The sequence below is a fragment of the Sphaeramia orbicularis genome, chromosome 24, assembly GCF_902148855.1.
Source record: "Sphaeramia orbicularis chromosome 24, fSphaOr1.1, whole genome shotgun sequence".
NCBI lineage: Eukaryota > Metazoa > Chordata > Actinopteri > Kurtiformes > Apogonidae > Sphaeramia > Sphaeramia orbicularis.
Window position 1 is genome coordinate 34156493 of NC_043979.1, and position 13989 is coordinate 34170481.

The following is a 13989-nucleotide window of genomic DNA, read 5'->3' on the forward strand; positions in this document are numbered from 1 at the left end:
ACAGTTACTAAGTGCAGAGTGGAATCTATCTGGAAAAAGAAAAAAAAAAAAAAAGCCATGGTGGCAAATTCCAGCCTGTCGATCCACCTGTGGCATGAGTGGAACTTACACAAACACTGCCTCATCTGAACCAGTCGCCCGCTGTGCAATGAGAGCATGTGCAGATGACCCACGAGAGGAGGCACGCTCTGTCTGAGCCTCAGATGTGGGAAATAAGAGAGGGTGTCGCTCTTTCCTCAGAAGAGCCGTCAAAGTAAAATCACGCCACTTGAAATATAAACCCAGCTGAAGTTGACAACACAAGGGGAATCCTGTGCTTAGTAGGTTGAATCACAGATGACTTCAGTTTAAATATTTACAGGATTAAAACAAATTCAAAACAGCTTAGCTCTAATAACTTCAGTTTATATAATCCATTATGCATAATACAGTTTTATGTTCTATTTTTGACTCTGTATGGCTGCTACCTTGACCAGGCCTCCTATGCAAAAGAGATTTCTAATCTCAATGGGACTTCCTGGTTAAATGAAAAGAAAAGAAAAGAAAAGAAAAGAAAAGAAAAGAAAAGAAAAGAAAAGAAAAGAAAATTTGCTATATTTTGTGTTTTTCTTCTTTTACCACAAAATTGGCTTAAAATTTAAAAATATATGTTCAAAGGATTAATTAAAATTGTATTTTTCTGTTCAGAAGAGATCTTGATAAAACCTTTAAAAGTGGAAAAAATATTCATTTATTAAATCTATATACATTTTTAGGACATGCAACCCTTTTGAACACTAATGCACTAGTGCAATTGTGTTTAACCACAATTATCAAAATCAGCGTTGTTATAAATTACTGACATATACCAGGATCTAATAACTTCAACTCAAATAATTCACTTTGCAGTCTATTTTTTGAAAATATTCCATATTTTGAGTTTTTCTTGTTTTTACAAAAAAGAAAGGTGTAAACTAGTAAAAAAAAAAAAAAAAAAAAAAAAAAGAAAAAAACAACAACAACAACAACAACAAAATTTAAAGCAGTAATTAAAATTGCATGGTTCTGTTCAGGAGAGATGTTGATAAAACCTTTGAAAGTGGAAAAAATAGTCATTTATTAAATCTATATAGCGTTTTAGGACAGGGAACCTTTTGGACATTAATGGTACAATAGAGCGTGGTTTTGTTTTTTGTTTTTTTTTTAAACTGGTGCTGTTCAAACCACCCTTATCAAAAATCAGTGTTGTTATAAATTACTGACATATACCAGGATCTAATAACTTCAGCCCAAATAATCCACTTTGCACTTTATTTTTGGAAAATATTCCATATTCCACTTGTTTTTTTGTTTTTTTTTCTTGTTAAAATAGGGGACGCTTTTGCAACAAAAATGGCTTGAAATTATGAAAAACATATATTTAAAGGGATCAATTAAAATCAGCCGCATTAATGTCTTTTCTCACATTACATTTCAGCTTCCTCTGGAGTCCTGGAAAAGACATCCTCCATAACATCCTCCACTTCCTCAAGAAATTATTCCGTTTTCAAATAAAATATGCTGCCAACAAATATATTAAGATAATGTATCTGAAAAGTACTGAGCACACTTTTATACAGCGTCAAGGTTCTGCTGAAATTTTGGAAGGATTTTTTTACAGGACTGGGCATTATTATTAGCAGTATTATTATTAGCCATTATCAGCAGGTGGGGTCTTTAATTGTGAATAATTCTTGGCTTTACTTTGGGGAAAACTGTGGAATAGCCTTTTCCTGTCCTCCTCTGCCAAATCCACCCTGTGAAGTGTTCTCCTTCCTCTGAGTGGGTTTACACCTTACCCACAGCCAAAGGCCACCTACCTCTACAGGAATTGTTTGTTCAAAGAGGTTTCATGCCAAAGTAAATTTCCTTTTTAATCTCTGCTGATTACTGAACAGTGGTAACAGTTAGAGGAATTAAAACCAGACAAACATTCCTTTTCCAAACTGCACAAAGAGTCTTATGGTCATTATTAAGTCAAACTTTATTGATATTTTTTGAAATGGCTCAGGAGATGGAGCCAATGTTAGCTGGTGTTTAGATGATCTGATCTGTGCACTTGCAGGAGGCCTTACACCAGGACGCCACGTTGCTGTTGCTGCAGCCCCACTGCTCCTTCAGCTCAGGACAGTTACTGTACTGATCAGCGTATGGGCAGGGGTTGGCTGGTAGACACACAGAACAAGGGGTCATTAGCAACAGTGGATAAATCACCAAGAAAATCCACCTTTATTTGAGGGGAGCTTGGTGATCGCTGCACTGCAAATACATGTAAAATGAAGCAGAAACTTTACTAAGGTCACAAAATAACATGGAACAGTCAGGAAGTAGCTCATTTGATGGTCTTATATCTATTATAGTCAACAAAGTTTATTACCCTGACCCTGAAGATGAGGCAAGGGGAACTGTTTTTGGTTCGGTTTGCTTCTTTATTTTTTTGTTTCTGTTTGTTTGTTTGTTTGTCAACACTTTAGCGGCAAAACTATTGGTTGAATTCATACCAGTTTGGGTTTATAGATTGCCAGTGACCCAGAGTAGATCTCCTTACATTTTGGGAACAGTAGGTCAAAGTTTCAATTTTTTATGAATTTTTAAACTCTAAACTTTTTTTGACCCATTTACTTATTATGAGCAAAATTTTACATGTCTGTAGCAGCAAAACTATTGGTTGAATTCATACCAAATTGTTTTGATAGATGGCCAGTGATGCAGAATAGATGCGGTTACATTTTGGGAAACATAGGTTAAAGTTCACATTTTTTATGAATTAAAATTTTTTTTTTTTCCCCATTTACTTATAATGAGCGAAATTTCAAATGTCTATAAAAACATCAATTTTGTTTCAGTTTACTCCAAACTTGGCACATTTGTAGAAGCAATTGATATGCTGACATCAGCACACACATTGACATGATGACATCAGCTGGATCGATGCCAAAATAAGCTACATGCAAGGGGCGGGGTTTGTTGTGCCTGGAACCACTTGTTTGTTTGTTAACACTTTAGCAGCAAAATTATTGGTTGAATTCATACCAAATCGTGTTTATAGATTGCCAGTGACCCAGAATAGATGTGATAAGTAGGGAAAAGAAGGTCAAAGCTCAAAGTTTTTCTGAATTTAAAAACAATTTTTTTTCCCCCCATTTACTTCTAATGGGCAAAATTTCAGATCGCTATAAAAAAAACATTCATTTTGTTTCAGTTTACTTAAAATGCTGCTGTGATAGAGAGATTAATTTTAGATATCACTCTGCAAAATATCTAAGTGACAGCTTGTTTTTGAAATTTTTTGTAAAATTTTTAAATCTTTTTTATCCCCATTTACTTATATCAGGCAAAATTTCAAATGTCTATAAAAACATCAATTTTGTTTCAATTTACTTCAAACTTAGCACATATATAATTTTTTATATTCAACAAATAATGAAGATGGATGAAAGAGTTGATTGATGCCAAAATAAGCCACAATATGTGTAAGGGGTGGGGTTTGTTATGACTGGCACCACTTGTTATTATTAAGTTGGAATTATTTTATTTTCATGCACATTATTCTTTTATTCCTATTCTAGTAATCACCTTTGACCAGGTTCAGTGATTACATACTGAGTCTCAATTACATTTTTATCTATCAAGAATACATCACATAATCATTTCATAAGAAGAGGTAAGAAAATCATCCTAATTTAACAGCAGCAAAAGGAATTATTTCACTTCTATGACAAAACGTGTGATTGGAAAGCTAAAAAATCTGAAATTTCATCCACTTACTGCACAGTTTGTTATCACAGGCATTGGGACAGTCTCCACAGGGGCGTCCTGCTGTGTAGGGACGTTTAAGCTGGTAGTTTCCACTGTAAATGTAGGACAGAGCATCAAACATTAAAGAGAACAGAAAGAACTCACAGTGGATTTAAGCCTAAACCTGTTCCAGACAGCTTCTGAAAAGGCAAAGTGCTTCTGAACAACTGTTTAATGACAACCCCGCAAGAAACAAACATGATTTTATATAGATGAACTGCAAGAAAATCGCACTTTTTCTCCCCACTGGTGCATGCATCACATTTTTTGTTGCATCCACTTTGTCACTCATCTTTGTCGTAAATCATAGCAAAAAGAACAAGCTTCTTAAGAAGGATTTCGATTTAGCTCATCATGGTTTGGTGAGAAAAGGAAGAAAAAATATGCAAAAACACAAGTGCAGAAAAGGAATCTTATTTCCATTTTTTTTTTTTTTTTTTTTTTTTAAAGCTTCCTATCATTATTAAAACCTAAACACAAGTATTATTACATAAAATGACTTTAAATGTCTGAAAAATGGTATTTAACACAGAAAATGCAGAAAAAGTATGTAAACATTCAGTAAGCATGTCAAATATACTGCACTTAGGATTAGACTCAGTGTATAGTACTTGTTTTATGTAGAACCCAATAAATGACTGTATTACGAGTGAAATGTTTGCTGAGCTCACACCATGAGACTCAGTAATTTTAAATGGGCAGAGTACCAGGTTTTTACACTGAGGAGCATTGCATTGTGGGTTGTTTAAATCTCCACATTCTGTCAGTTGTTGAAATGTTCATCATACTGATGTCTGGTCTCTTTAAATACATTTAAAGTCATTCAAAATCATTGGGAAAAGGAGAAGTCTGGATGTAGATGTTTTTTTCTAATTGAATCAGCTTCTGCTTTTAGATGCTTTTAGGGAACATTGCTGTTATACATTCAGTACATTTTTAATTATTGATGGTGTTTTACATGTAGGTTCTTGGTTTAGTGTTATATGTATGGCCTTAGAGCTGACTTTTATTGTGTTTTATGTATATATTTAATGATGATGTGGCTGTGATTTCTATTTTCTGTAACTTTTGCTGCTGCTGTCTTGACCAGGACACTCTTGAAAAATAGATTTTTAATCTCACTGAGCTAAAATGAATACTCTTTATCACCATTCAGGAAAACTTTATTTTTGACAAAAATTAGTTTTTTTTTGGCCTAAATCATCAGATACTCAATTTCTGGTAAGGCTTTTTACATTTTGGAAAAAATCTGAAAAAAATGACAGGCAAATATTTTAGGAAGGTGATGATACTGAAGCCTGATTTTAGCCTATATAGCAGCGGTTCCCAACCTTTTTGGCTCGTGATCCCATTTTAACATCACAAATTTCAGGCGACCCCAGACATTCAAAACGGAGACCTTTCTTTGGGGCTAAAATTAATTTGTTGTTGATCATGTAATATTTTGCTATAATATGTTGCAAATAAACATTAATTTTAGGCAACATTTAGTCTATATAATGTAAATTTTTATTAGTAAGTTTAAAATTTTTTTGTAAATTATTAGAAATTTCATGCAACCCCAGACATTCAAAATAGAGACATTTTATTTGCTAAAATTAATTTGTTTTTGATCTTGTAATAGTTTGCTGTAATATGTTGCAAATAAACATTAATTTTAGGCAACATTTAGACTGTATAATCTAAATTTTTATTAGTAAGTTTTAAGGTTTTTTTCAATAAATTATTGGAAATTTCAGGCGATCCCAGACATTCAAAACGAAGACATTTTATTTGCTAAAATTAATTTGTTTTTGATCATGTAATAGTTTACTGTAATATGTTGCAAATAAACATTAATTTTAGGCCACATTTGGGCTATATAATGCAAATTTTTATTAGTAAGTTTAAATTTTTATTAATTACTAGAAATTTCAGGCAGCCCCATTTGAATTCCAGGCGACCCCACATAGGGTCCCAACCTCAAGGCTGAAAAGCACTGCTATATAGTGTTTACAATTTCTTGCATTTTGTTTTTACTAGTGGCATTGTGCTCGTGGTGCCAAAACGCCCTTGGACGGACACGGAATGTGCATTACAGTAGGAATACTTACGGTGGGCAGTAGTGGCAGACGTAGAAGTACTTGAATCTGGAGTTGGGACAGTATGACATGGCACAGCCTAGCAGGTTGGACCTGTACCAAACAACCTGTGCACATATAATGAGAAAACAAGTGAAATATTTGACACTTTTTGTGCTCTTATACATGATTTATGGGTATCAGACAGTGAAATATGGTGATATGTGACCAGTCTGTACATATCCAGGTATAACTGTACCTGTGTGTAGTGTCCAACCACTCCTCCATTGATAGAGCCTGTGCCGTAGCGGAAGTTGTTCACCTCATCGTACCAACTCTGGATGGCTTCGCTCCAGGGGTTCTTAGCGCTGGACATGTACAGATTCTCCCCACAGCCGCTGGCTACAGCAGAAAAAGGTGTACAATGTTTGTCTGAGACATTTCTTTAAAAAAAAACGTACGGCAGTGGACTTACTTTTACACATTAATGCATAAAAACCCAAACAAAAGCATTTACTGATGTAAACTGTTTAAAACCTGTTGAACCATGAATACTGTCAATACATGCAAACAATGCAGTATGTCATCTTTTCATGGTCATCAGATATGACCCATTTTGATGTTCACAGGCTCTGTTGTTACTGTGGAAACACCGTCATATTCTACAACATTAAGTCACCAATAAAACCCATGGAGTTGGATCAATGACAGTGGATGGAGACACTTGGTTTATGTTCAGGTCATGACATATTTGCTGAAAAAGTCACTTTTTCTTCACTTTTCTCTGTTTTGATATAATAAGCTTTGAATTTGCTCTGAGTTTTCATGAACATCTTAGTTAAATATAGGAAATCAATATAGGAATATGGGAAAATACATGATTTACAGTGAAAAATGCAAAAAACAGAGAATAATATTATAATAAATAGTGATAAATCAATTAAGAAAGGTTAAATAATTCCTTTGGGAACTATAGCCCTGGGTCTTTAAGGGTTAAAATAATCTTACTTCTTATACGGTAACACACTATAACGTTCATGTAGTTCATTATCAATCATGAACCATTTGTCAGATCAAACTGAAATACTGAAACATGACACACTCGCGCAGTGGCTTCCATGTGCCATATGTTGACAATTTACTGCATTTTAACACACTTACTATTCATAGCATCCATGTCTGATACGATGAAAGCACCTCTACTGTACATGACACCAGCATGGTAAATGTGTTGTGACATTTTATTCCTATTGCATGTTTGGTGAGTTCGCTGTTATGATGGGAATGCCACTTAGATGTTGTGCCACTGACCAGACATGATATATGGAGAACATTAAAGAGATGCTTTTCATTAGTCTGGGCTGAGATAGAATGTTTAGATCAGGGGTGTCAAACATGCGGCCCAGGAGCCAAATGCGGCCCGCCAAAGGTTCCAATCCGGCCCACTGGATGAATTTGTGAAACGCAAAAATTACACTTAAGATGATCACAGAAAATTTGGTTCAGGTTCCACATACAGAGTGGGAAAAATATTATCATAATAACCTATAAATTCTTACAACTCCAATTTTTTCTTCTTGTAAATGTAAATATTTTCATGTAGTTTTCCTGTATTTACACTAAAACAAACTATAATTTCACAGAAAACGTAAATATCCTGAACAAATATGAAAAACCTGAAATGTCTGAAGAGATGTAAGTGTAATTTTGATAATATTCTGCCTGTTACTGAATATTTAGTGTATTTGTAGGTCCACTGTGATCTGTCAGTTGTAATGAACATGACGTCAATGATAAACTGAGGCAGAATATTGTTAAAATTGCACTTATTTACTTAATAAATTTTAGGTTCTTCATGTTGTTCACATTGTTTTAAAGAACAGTTTATAGATGTAACCTTTTTGATCGTGTAAGGAAAGTTTGGAGTTGACATTATTTATATATTGTTATGCTATGTTATGTTATTTTAATGGTCCAGCCCATTTCAGACCGAATTTGGCTGAATTTGGGCCTGAACTAAAATGAGTTTGACACTCATGTTTTAAAGAATAGTTGGTAGATATAAACATTTTCATTGCATAATTTTACGTTTTTTGCTCTAAAACACAGAGGAAATTTGGAGTTGACATTATTTATATACTATTACGTTATTACTTCACTGGTCCGACCCATTTCAGATCAAATTCAGCTTAATGTGGCCCCTGAACTAACATGAGTTTGACACCAGTGTTTTAAAGGATAGTTGGTAGATGTAAACATTTTCATCAGATAATTTTACTTTTTTCACTCTACAACATAGAGGAAAGTTTGAAGTTGACATTATTTACACACAATTATGTTATTATTTTACTGGTTCGGCCCACTTCAGATCAAATTTGGCTGAATTTGTCCCCTGAACTAACAGGAGTTTGACACCCATGTTTTAAAGAATAGTTGGTAGATGTAATCATTTTTATCAGATAATTTTACTTTTTTCGCTCTAAAACATAGAGGAAATTTGGAGTTGACATTATTTATATATTATTACGTTATTATTTCACTGGTCCGGCCCACTTCAGATCAAATTCGGCTTAATGTGGCCCCTGAACTAACATGAGTTTGACACCCATGTTTTAAAGGATAGTTGGTAGATATAAACATTTTCATTGCATAATTTTACTTTTTTCACTCTAAAACACAGAGGAAATTTGGAGTTGACATTATTTATATATTATTACGTTATTATTTCACTGGTCCAGCCCACTTCAGATCAAATTCGGCTTAATGTGGCCCCTGAACTAAAATGAGTTTGACACCCCTGCTTTAGAGTCATATGAGAACTAAAGCTGCAGCTCCAGACAGTTGAGTATTCTGCTAAGACAAGAATGTCTAGAAGATAATAGTGATTCATTGTAATTCTTAGCAGCAAAATGCAAATAAAAGGCTAGTATGAGTCTATCGGGGGTGTATGAGGCGCTTACTGCTGATCGTTCTGGCGCTGTCAGGGCTGTGTTTCATGGAGCAGGTATTGGCCCATCGCTGAGCGTTCGCTGCAGCCTCTGCGCTCCAGCTCTGTGAGGGGCACAAGACAGAGCAGCTGTTAAATCAGCACATGAACACCACTTTGCACAGCATGCAACATTACTGCACAGCATCTGCGCGCATGAGAAGAATCAAATGAAGCACTAATGAGCTGGATCAAACCACGATCTACGCTCAGAATGAAGTCTTTTTACTCTCTAGAGAAACCCATGTTGCTTTTTAAACAATTAACCCTCGAAGACCTAAAGATCCATCGTCGACCCAAACTATTTTCTGAACTAAAATGTGCAATTCCTGTTGATTCACCAAAAATATGTAATAAATGACACTGTTAAAATGGAGTTCGCAAATGACAGCATGACAGTGGTTTTTAGATTCTTGTTTTTGAAGTTAGTTGATAGATTTTGCTGAAAAGTCACTTTAGCAGTTTGGCTATTGAGTGTCTATATGTTCAGTAAATTAAATATGGAATAACACCTGATTTTCACTGAAAGATGCAGAATATAAAACAGGAAATAGGGGGAAACCACTCAGGAAAGGTTAGACGTTGACAGCTCTAGGTCTGTAAGGGTTTATGGTCTAAACTGATAACAATACTGTAATGTAGGTGGAAGTTTAGTAATGAGCTAATTTTATGCCAAAAATGAGCAAAAGCTATGCTCTTAGTTGTTGAGACAGATTTTGGGCCTAAGAGCAATCACAACAGGATAAGAATTGCTCTGCCTATGGCTCTCACTCAGGGTGCAACTTTACAAATTACAAAAATACAAAAAAATAAAAATAAAAAATAAACAAAAAGGCCAATAAACATTGCCATACACATATTAAGTCAAAACCAATACTAACGCAACAACTCTGCTGAATTCTTGCACATAAAAATAACACATTTACAACAAAATGCCCACTACCCATAATGCACTGCGGCAAACATGCCACGATATTCTCCATAACTTTGAATTTGTGAAATAAGCTAAACGTGTGCACGCTGCATCCATACTGTATATAACAAAAACAAACAAACAAATAAATAAATAAAAATAAACTGCTTTTCATCATCATCAGATATGATTCACCAATAAAAAACAACAAAAAATGTAGTTTAACAAATAAAAGTGTTCAGAGATGGTTGTTTAATGCTCACTTAATGATATATTTGACTTAAAAGTCATTTTTTCGTCAGTTTTCTCCGTTTTTGATATAATAACTTTTGATTTTACTCTGACGTTTTAGGACCATCTACATGATCAGTGAGTTAAATATAGGAAAATACCAAATTTTCATTGAAAAACACAATTTTAATAAATGGTGATAAATCCCTTGGCGTTAAAATTCATTTGGACATCACCACAAATACAGTCGCTGAAAAAATCATCAGACCGTCCTTGTTTTCTTCAGTTTCTTGTTCACTTTAATGCCTGGTACAACTAAAGGTACATTTTTTGGACAAATATAATGATATCAACAAAAATAGCTCATAAAAGTTTAATTTCAGAGCTGATATCTATCCATTTTCCATGTTTTCTTGATAATAACCAAAATCACTTCAGTTCTTACATCAATATCTATGGCATTGTACTGACAAAAACAGTGCTTTTAGGCATTCCATGTTTTCTTCTCTGTCTGTTTTAGTCACATAATACACACAGGAGTTAGTACTTGATTGCATAACCATTGTTTTTGATGACTTTTAATGGTCTAATCATTTTTTCCGCGACTGTATAATGTTGAGGACTGTTCTAAATCCAAATTTAATGTGAACTTTCGTCTGCCTGCTTTCACCCCAAACTGAGAAACAAGGCTTCTGAAATCAACTAAGAAACATGAACAACCTCCTGAGTCTTCTTTAAGTTTTTTTTTTCTTTTTTCTACAAAGTACCTCTTTTACCGCACTATAAAGACACATGCTACATGTAAAGACAGCTTCTCCAATCACTAAAAGTCTCACGTGCTTCATTAAAGCCTTAAAAATTTTCATTGTGATTTGAATGGACTTCACATCCTCATATGTCTCACATCAGGAGTGTTGCCACAAGTCTGAAAGTCTCAAATTTTTTCCACAACTGTAATACTTCTGTGTCTTTATAGATTAACCCTCCGGTATCCTGTCCAGCAAGGCCCTTACTAAGCACCAAGTGTACCTTTTTGGCACACTAAAGGAAAAATGTCAAAAGATTTTTCATACAGTTTGTTTTTAATTCTTTTACACTTTTTTCTATTTCATCAGCTTGAGCCGTAAATAAAAATACCAAACACTCAATGACTGTCGTATTTTTTTTTAACCCTTTAAATGCTGTGTTTGTAATGTAAACAAACCATTTTTTGGATGCAAAAAACACAAAAAATAAATTTTTTTCAATATACTACATAAAAAGTGGATCACACATTATTAGATTTTTGCAGCCTGGCATATTATCAATGATTAACAGCAACACTGGTTGATTTGCATTATTATTTTTGGCTCTAGGCCAAATGTTCAAAAATACTAGCATCTGTCACTAAGTGTGCGAAACAGGCACACCTATAAATCAAACTATTAAATATTATACATTGATTCATTTTTCTGCTCTAATTTGATTTTATTTTTGTGAATCAAGGTCAGCCCTAATCATACATATCAAATAATCATTCATTTTAGATTTTTTTTAACCCTTTAAATGATCTCTTTTCATCATGATGTCACTACATTTTTTGATGCAAAAAACACAAAATATGTTTTTGTTTTTGTTTTTTGTTTTTTTCAAAATACTACATAAAAATTGGATTACATATTATTTGATTTTTGCAGCCTGGCATATGTCAATGATTAACAGCAACATTAACAACATTAATAAATTAATTTAGACCCTCACCTCTCAAATGAAGCCCAGATATCAGTAAAAGCAGGATTTATGCCTTAATGGCAAAAAATAGTGGTTATAATGGAAGAAACAGTGCATTTTAGGCACACTTGGGAGACAGATGCTAGTCTTGTAATTTTCTTTTGTTTACAATCTGCAAATTTTAGTTGGTGGCCAGAATTTTAAAGATCAGGCACAAATGAACAACTTTTGAATTCTAACCTTATTTAAATTGTGAAAAATAATATGAAGTTTTTTAACAGGAAGTGCAAAGTGTGCCTAAAAGGTGCACCCGGATACCGGAGGGTTAATCCTGTCTCACCATTTTCAGCATGTTAGAGGCTGTAGGCTGGACGGCTCTCCTCAGATCATTGTGTTTGTTCAGAATGTCATTTCTGTCGCTGGTAGATGCCATCACACTGTCCATGGCTGAAACAACAAAAGCAGAGCAGAAAGACAAGGTTTGTGAAAACATAGATTACATTAAAATACAATGTAAATAATCACAGTCACAGACAAAATATTAGACTGAATGCACTCACCCTCCATTCTAGGCAGCTTTCAAAGACAAGGGAGAGAAAATGGTTAATATTTTACACAGGCTGTTAAAAACAAGATCACTATAATAAAGGTTTGAACTTTTTTCAGACTTACTACTTCAGGTTCACCATTCTCTGCCAGGCTTGGCACCTGCAGGGCAGCCAGGAAGCCCAGAGCGCACAGGAAGGTGTACATGGTCATGGTTAGATCCAGGACTGTCTGTGTGCTGGACGAACAGGGGTGATTTAAATATGCAGACAGACAGCGATACGTCAGAGGTGAACACACAAACTCAAGGACAACGTGGCACCGCTTTTGATGACTAATGGTGTTTACACTGTACGCCTTTATCCATAATAATGCCTATAATTAACAGGCATAGATCAGAATATATAGACTTTACTGCATTTATTTGTATAGTACTTGTAGGTAATTTACTTTTCTATGTAGTTTAACTTCATATTTGATGCCAGTGCTGTATTTTTCAAAGCAGACACTAACCTAATAAGATGTTTGTGAATTTCTGGTATAAAGTGGAGTCACAAAGAGATTTGCTGACTCTAGTTACAATCAAGTTCATCGCTGAATGTACTGAACAGTCTGTGACCTGTCACAATCTGGAATGTTCTGCTGTTTTAGCACAGATATGAAAGAAAAAAAAACATTGTGCAAGTTAAAATTATTTGTTATAAGCATATTTTGGAGATATGAATCACCATCTGAGTTAAATCCAGATTAGAGTGGATCCACCCAGGTAACAAAGAGACAGGAGTCAATAATTTTGCAAAATAAGGTCAAAACCAAGTCATATTTCATGTAAAATGTCTGTTGTAAGCTGCACATTATCACAGACATGTTACAATCAAATCTTTAAAGATAAGAAAAGTACCAGCTAACAGGTTTATTTCTAACAAATGCCGTTGTGTCAGAAAAAAACCCTACTCAGCCACCAGTGACCAAAAGCATCTATTGATCTAAAACGTTTCATAACTGGTGAACCACTAATCCTATCAATACATGTACATAATTCACGTAAAATGCAGTTTCTCAGCTTTTCCTTGGTGTCAGATTTGACCCATTTAGACGTTCAGAGGCTCCATAGTGAATGTGGAGACGCTGAGATCTTCTGCAAAATTGATTCACCAGTAAAACCCATGGAGTTTTACAGAAAACAGCAGTTGAAGACGACTGGTTTTTGTTCTGTTAATGATGTATTTTGCTGAAAAAATCACTTTTTCTTCAGGTTTTCTATTTTGATATAATAACCTTTACGTTTACTCTGAGCTTTAATGAACACATACATGGTCGGCAAAAATAAATCCAAGAAAAGACTTGATTTACCTAAAAATATATATGATAATATTATGGTAAATGGTGATAAATCACTTGATAGATAGATAGATAGATAGATAGATAGATAGATAGATAGATAGATAGATAGATAGATAGATAGATAGATAGATAGATAGATAGAGAACATAAGTGAAGAGAAATGTAACATAAGAGCAAATACTATACACTGTACACTATAAATCAGAAATATAAAAAGATCTGGGTAGAATTAAGGAGGGTTTGATGTAGAGAAAAAGTCATTCTGATGTCAGTAAAAAAAAAAAAAAAGATTCTAGGTCTTTAGGGTAGGTCAGTGTATCTTTTGGTGATTGGATTTTCTTTCCAGAAACAGAAGAAAAACTAGTGGTTAACTGATTTTTGTT

At 34.2% G+C, this 13989-nt stretch overlaps 1 protein-coding gene across 1 annotated transcript; it reads right to left on the reverse strand.

Annotated features, from left to right (window-relative positions):
- Positions 1–1983: 1983 nt before the first annotated feature.
- Positions 1984–12506, reverse strand: LOC115414834 (serotriflin-like). Its single transcript, XM_030128183.1, has 8 exons — positions 12389–12506; positions 12277–12292; positions 12057–12163; positions 8837–8927; positions 6136–6278; positions 5910–6004; positions 3787–3869; positions 1984–2183 (listed from the first exon to the last, which is right to left on the reverse strand). Exons 1-8 carry the CDS (start codon positions 12473–12475, stop codon positions 2056–2058), a joined length of 750 nt encoding a protein of 249 aa, XP_029984043.1. The 5' UTR covers positions 12476–12506; the 3' UTR covers positions 1984–2055.
- Between the last annotated feature and the right edge of the window lie 1483 nt (positions 12507–13989).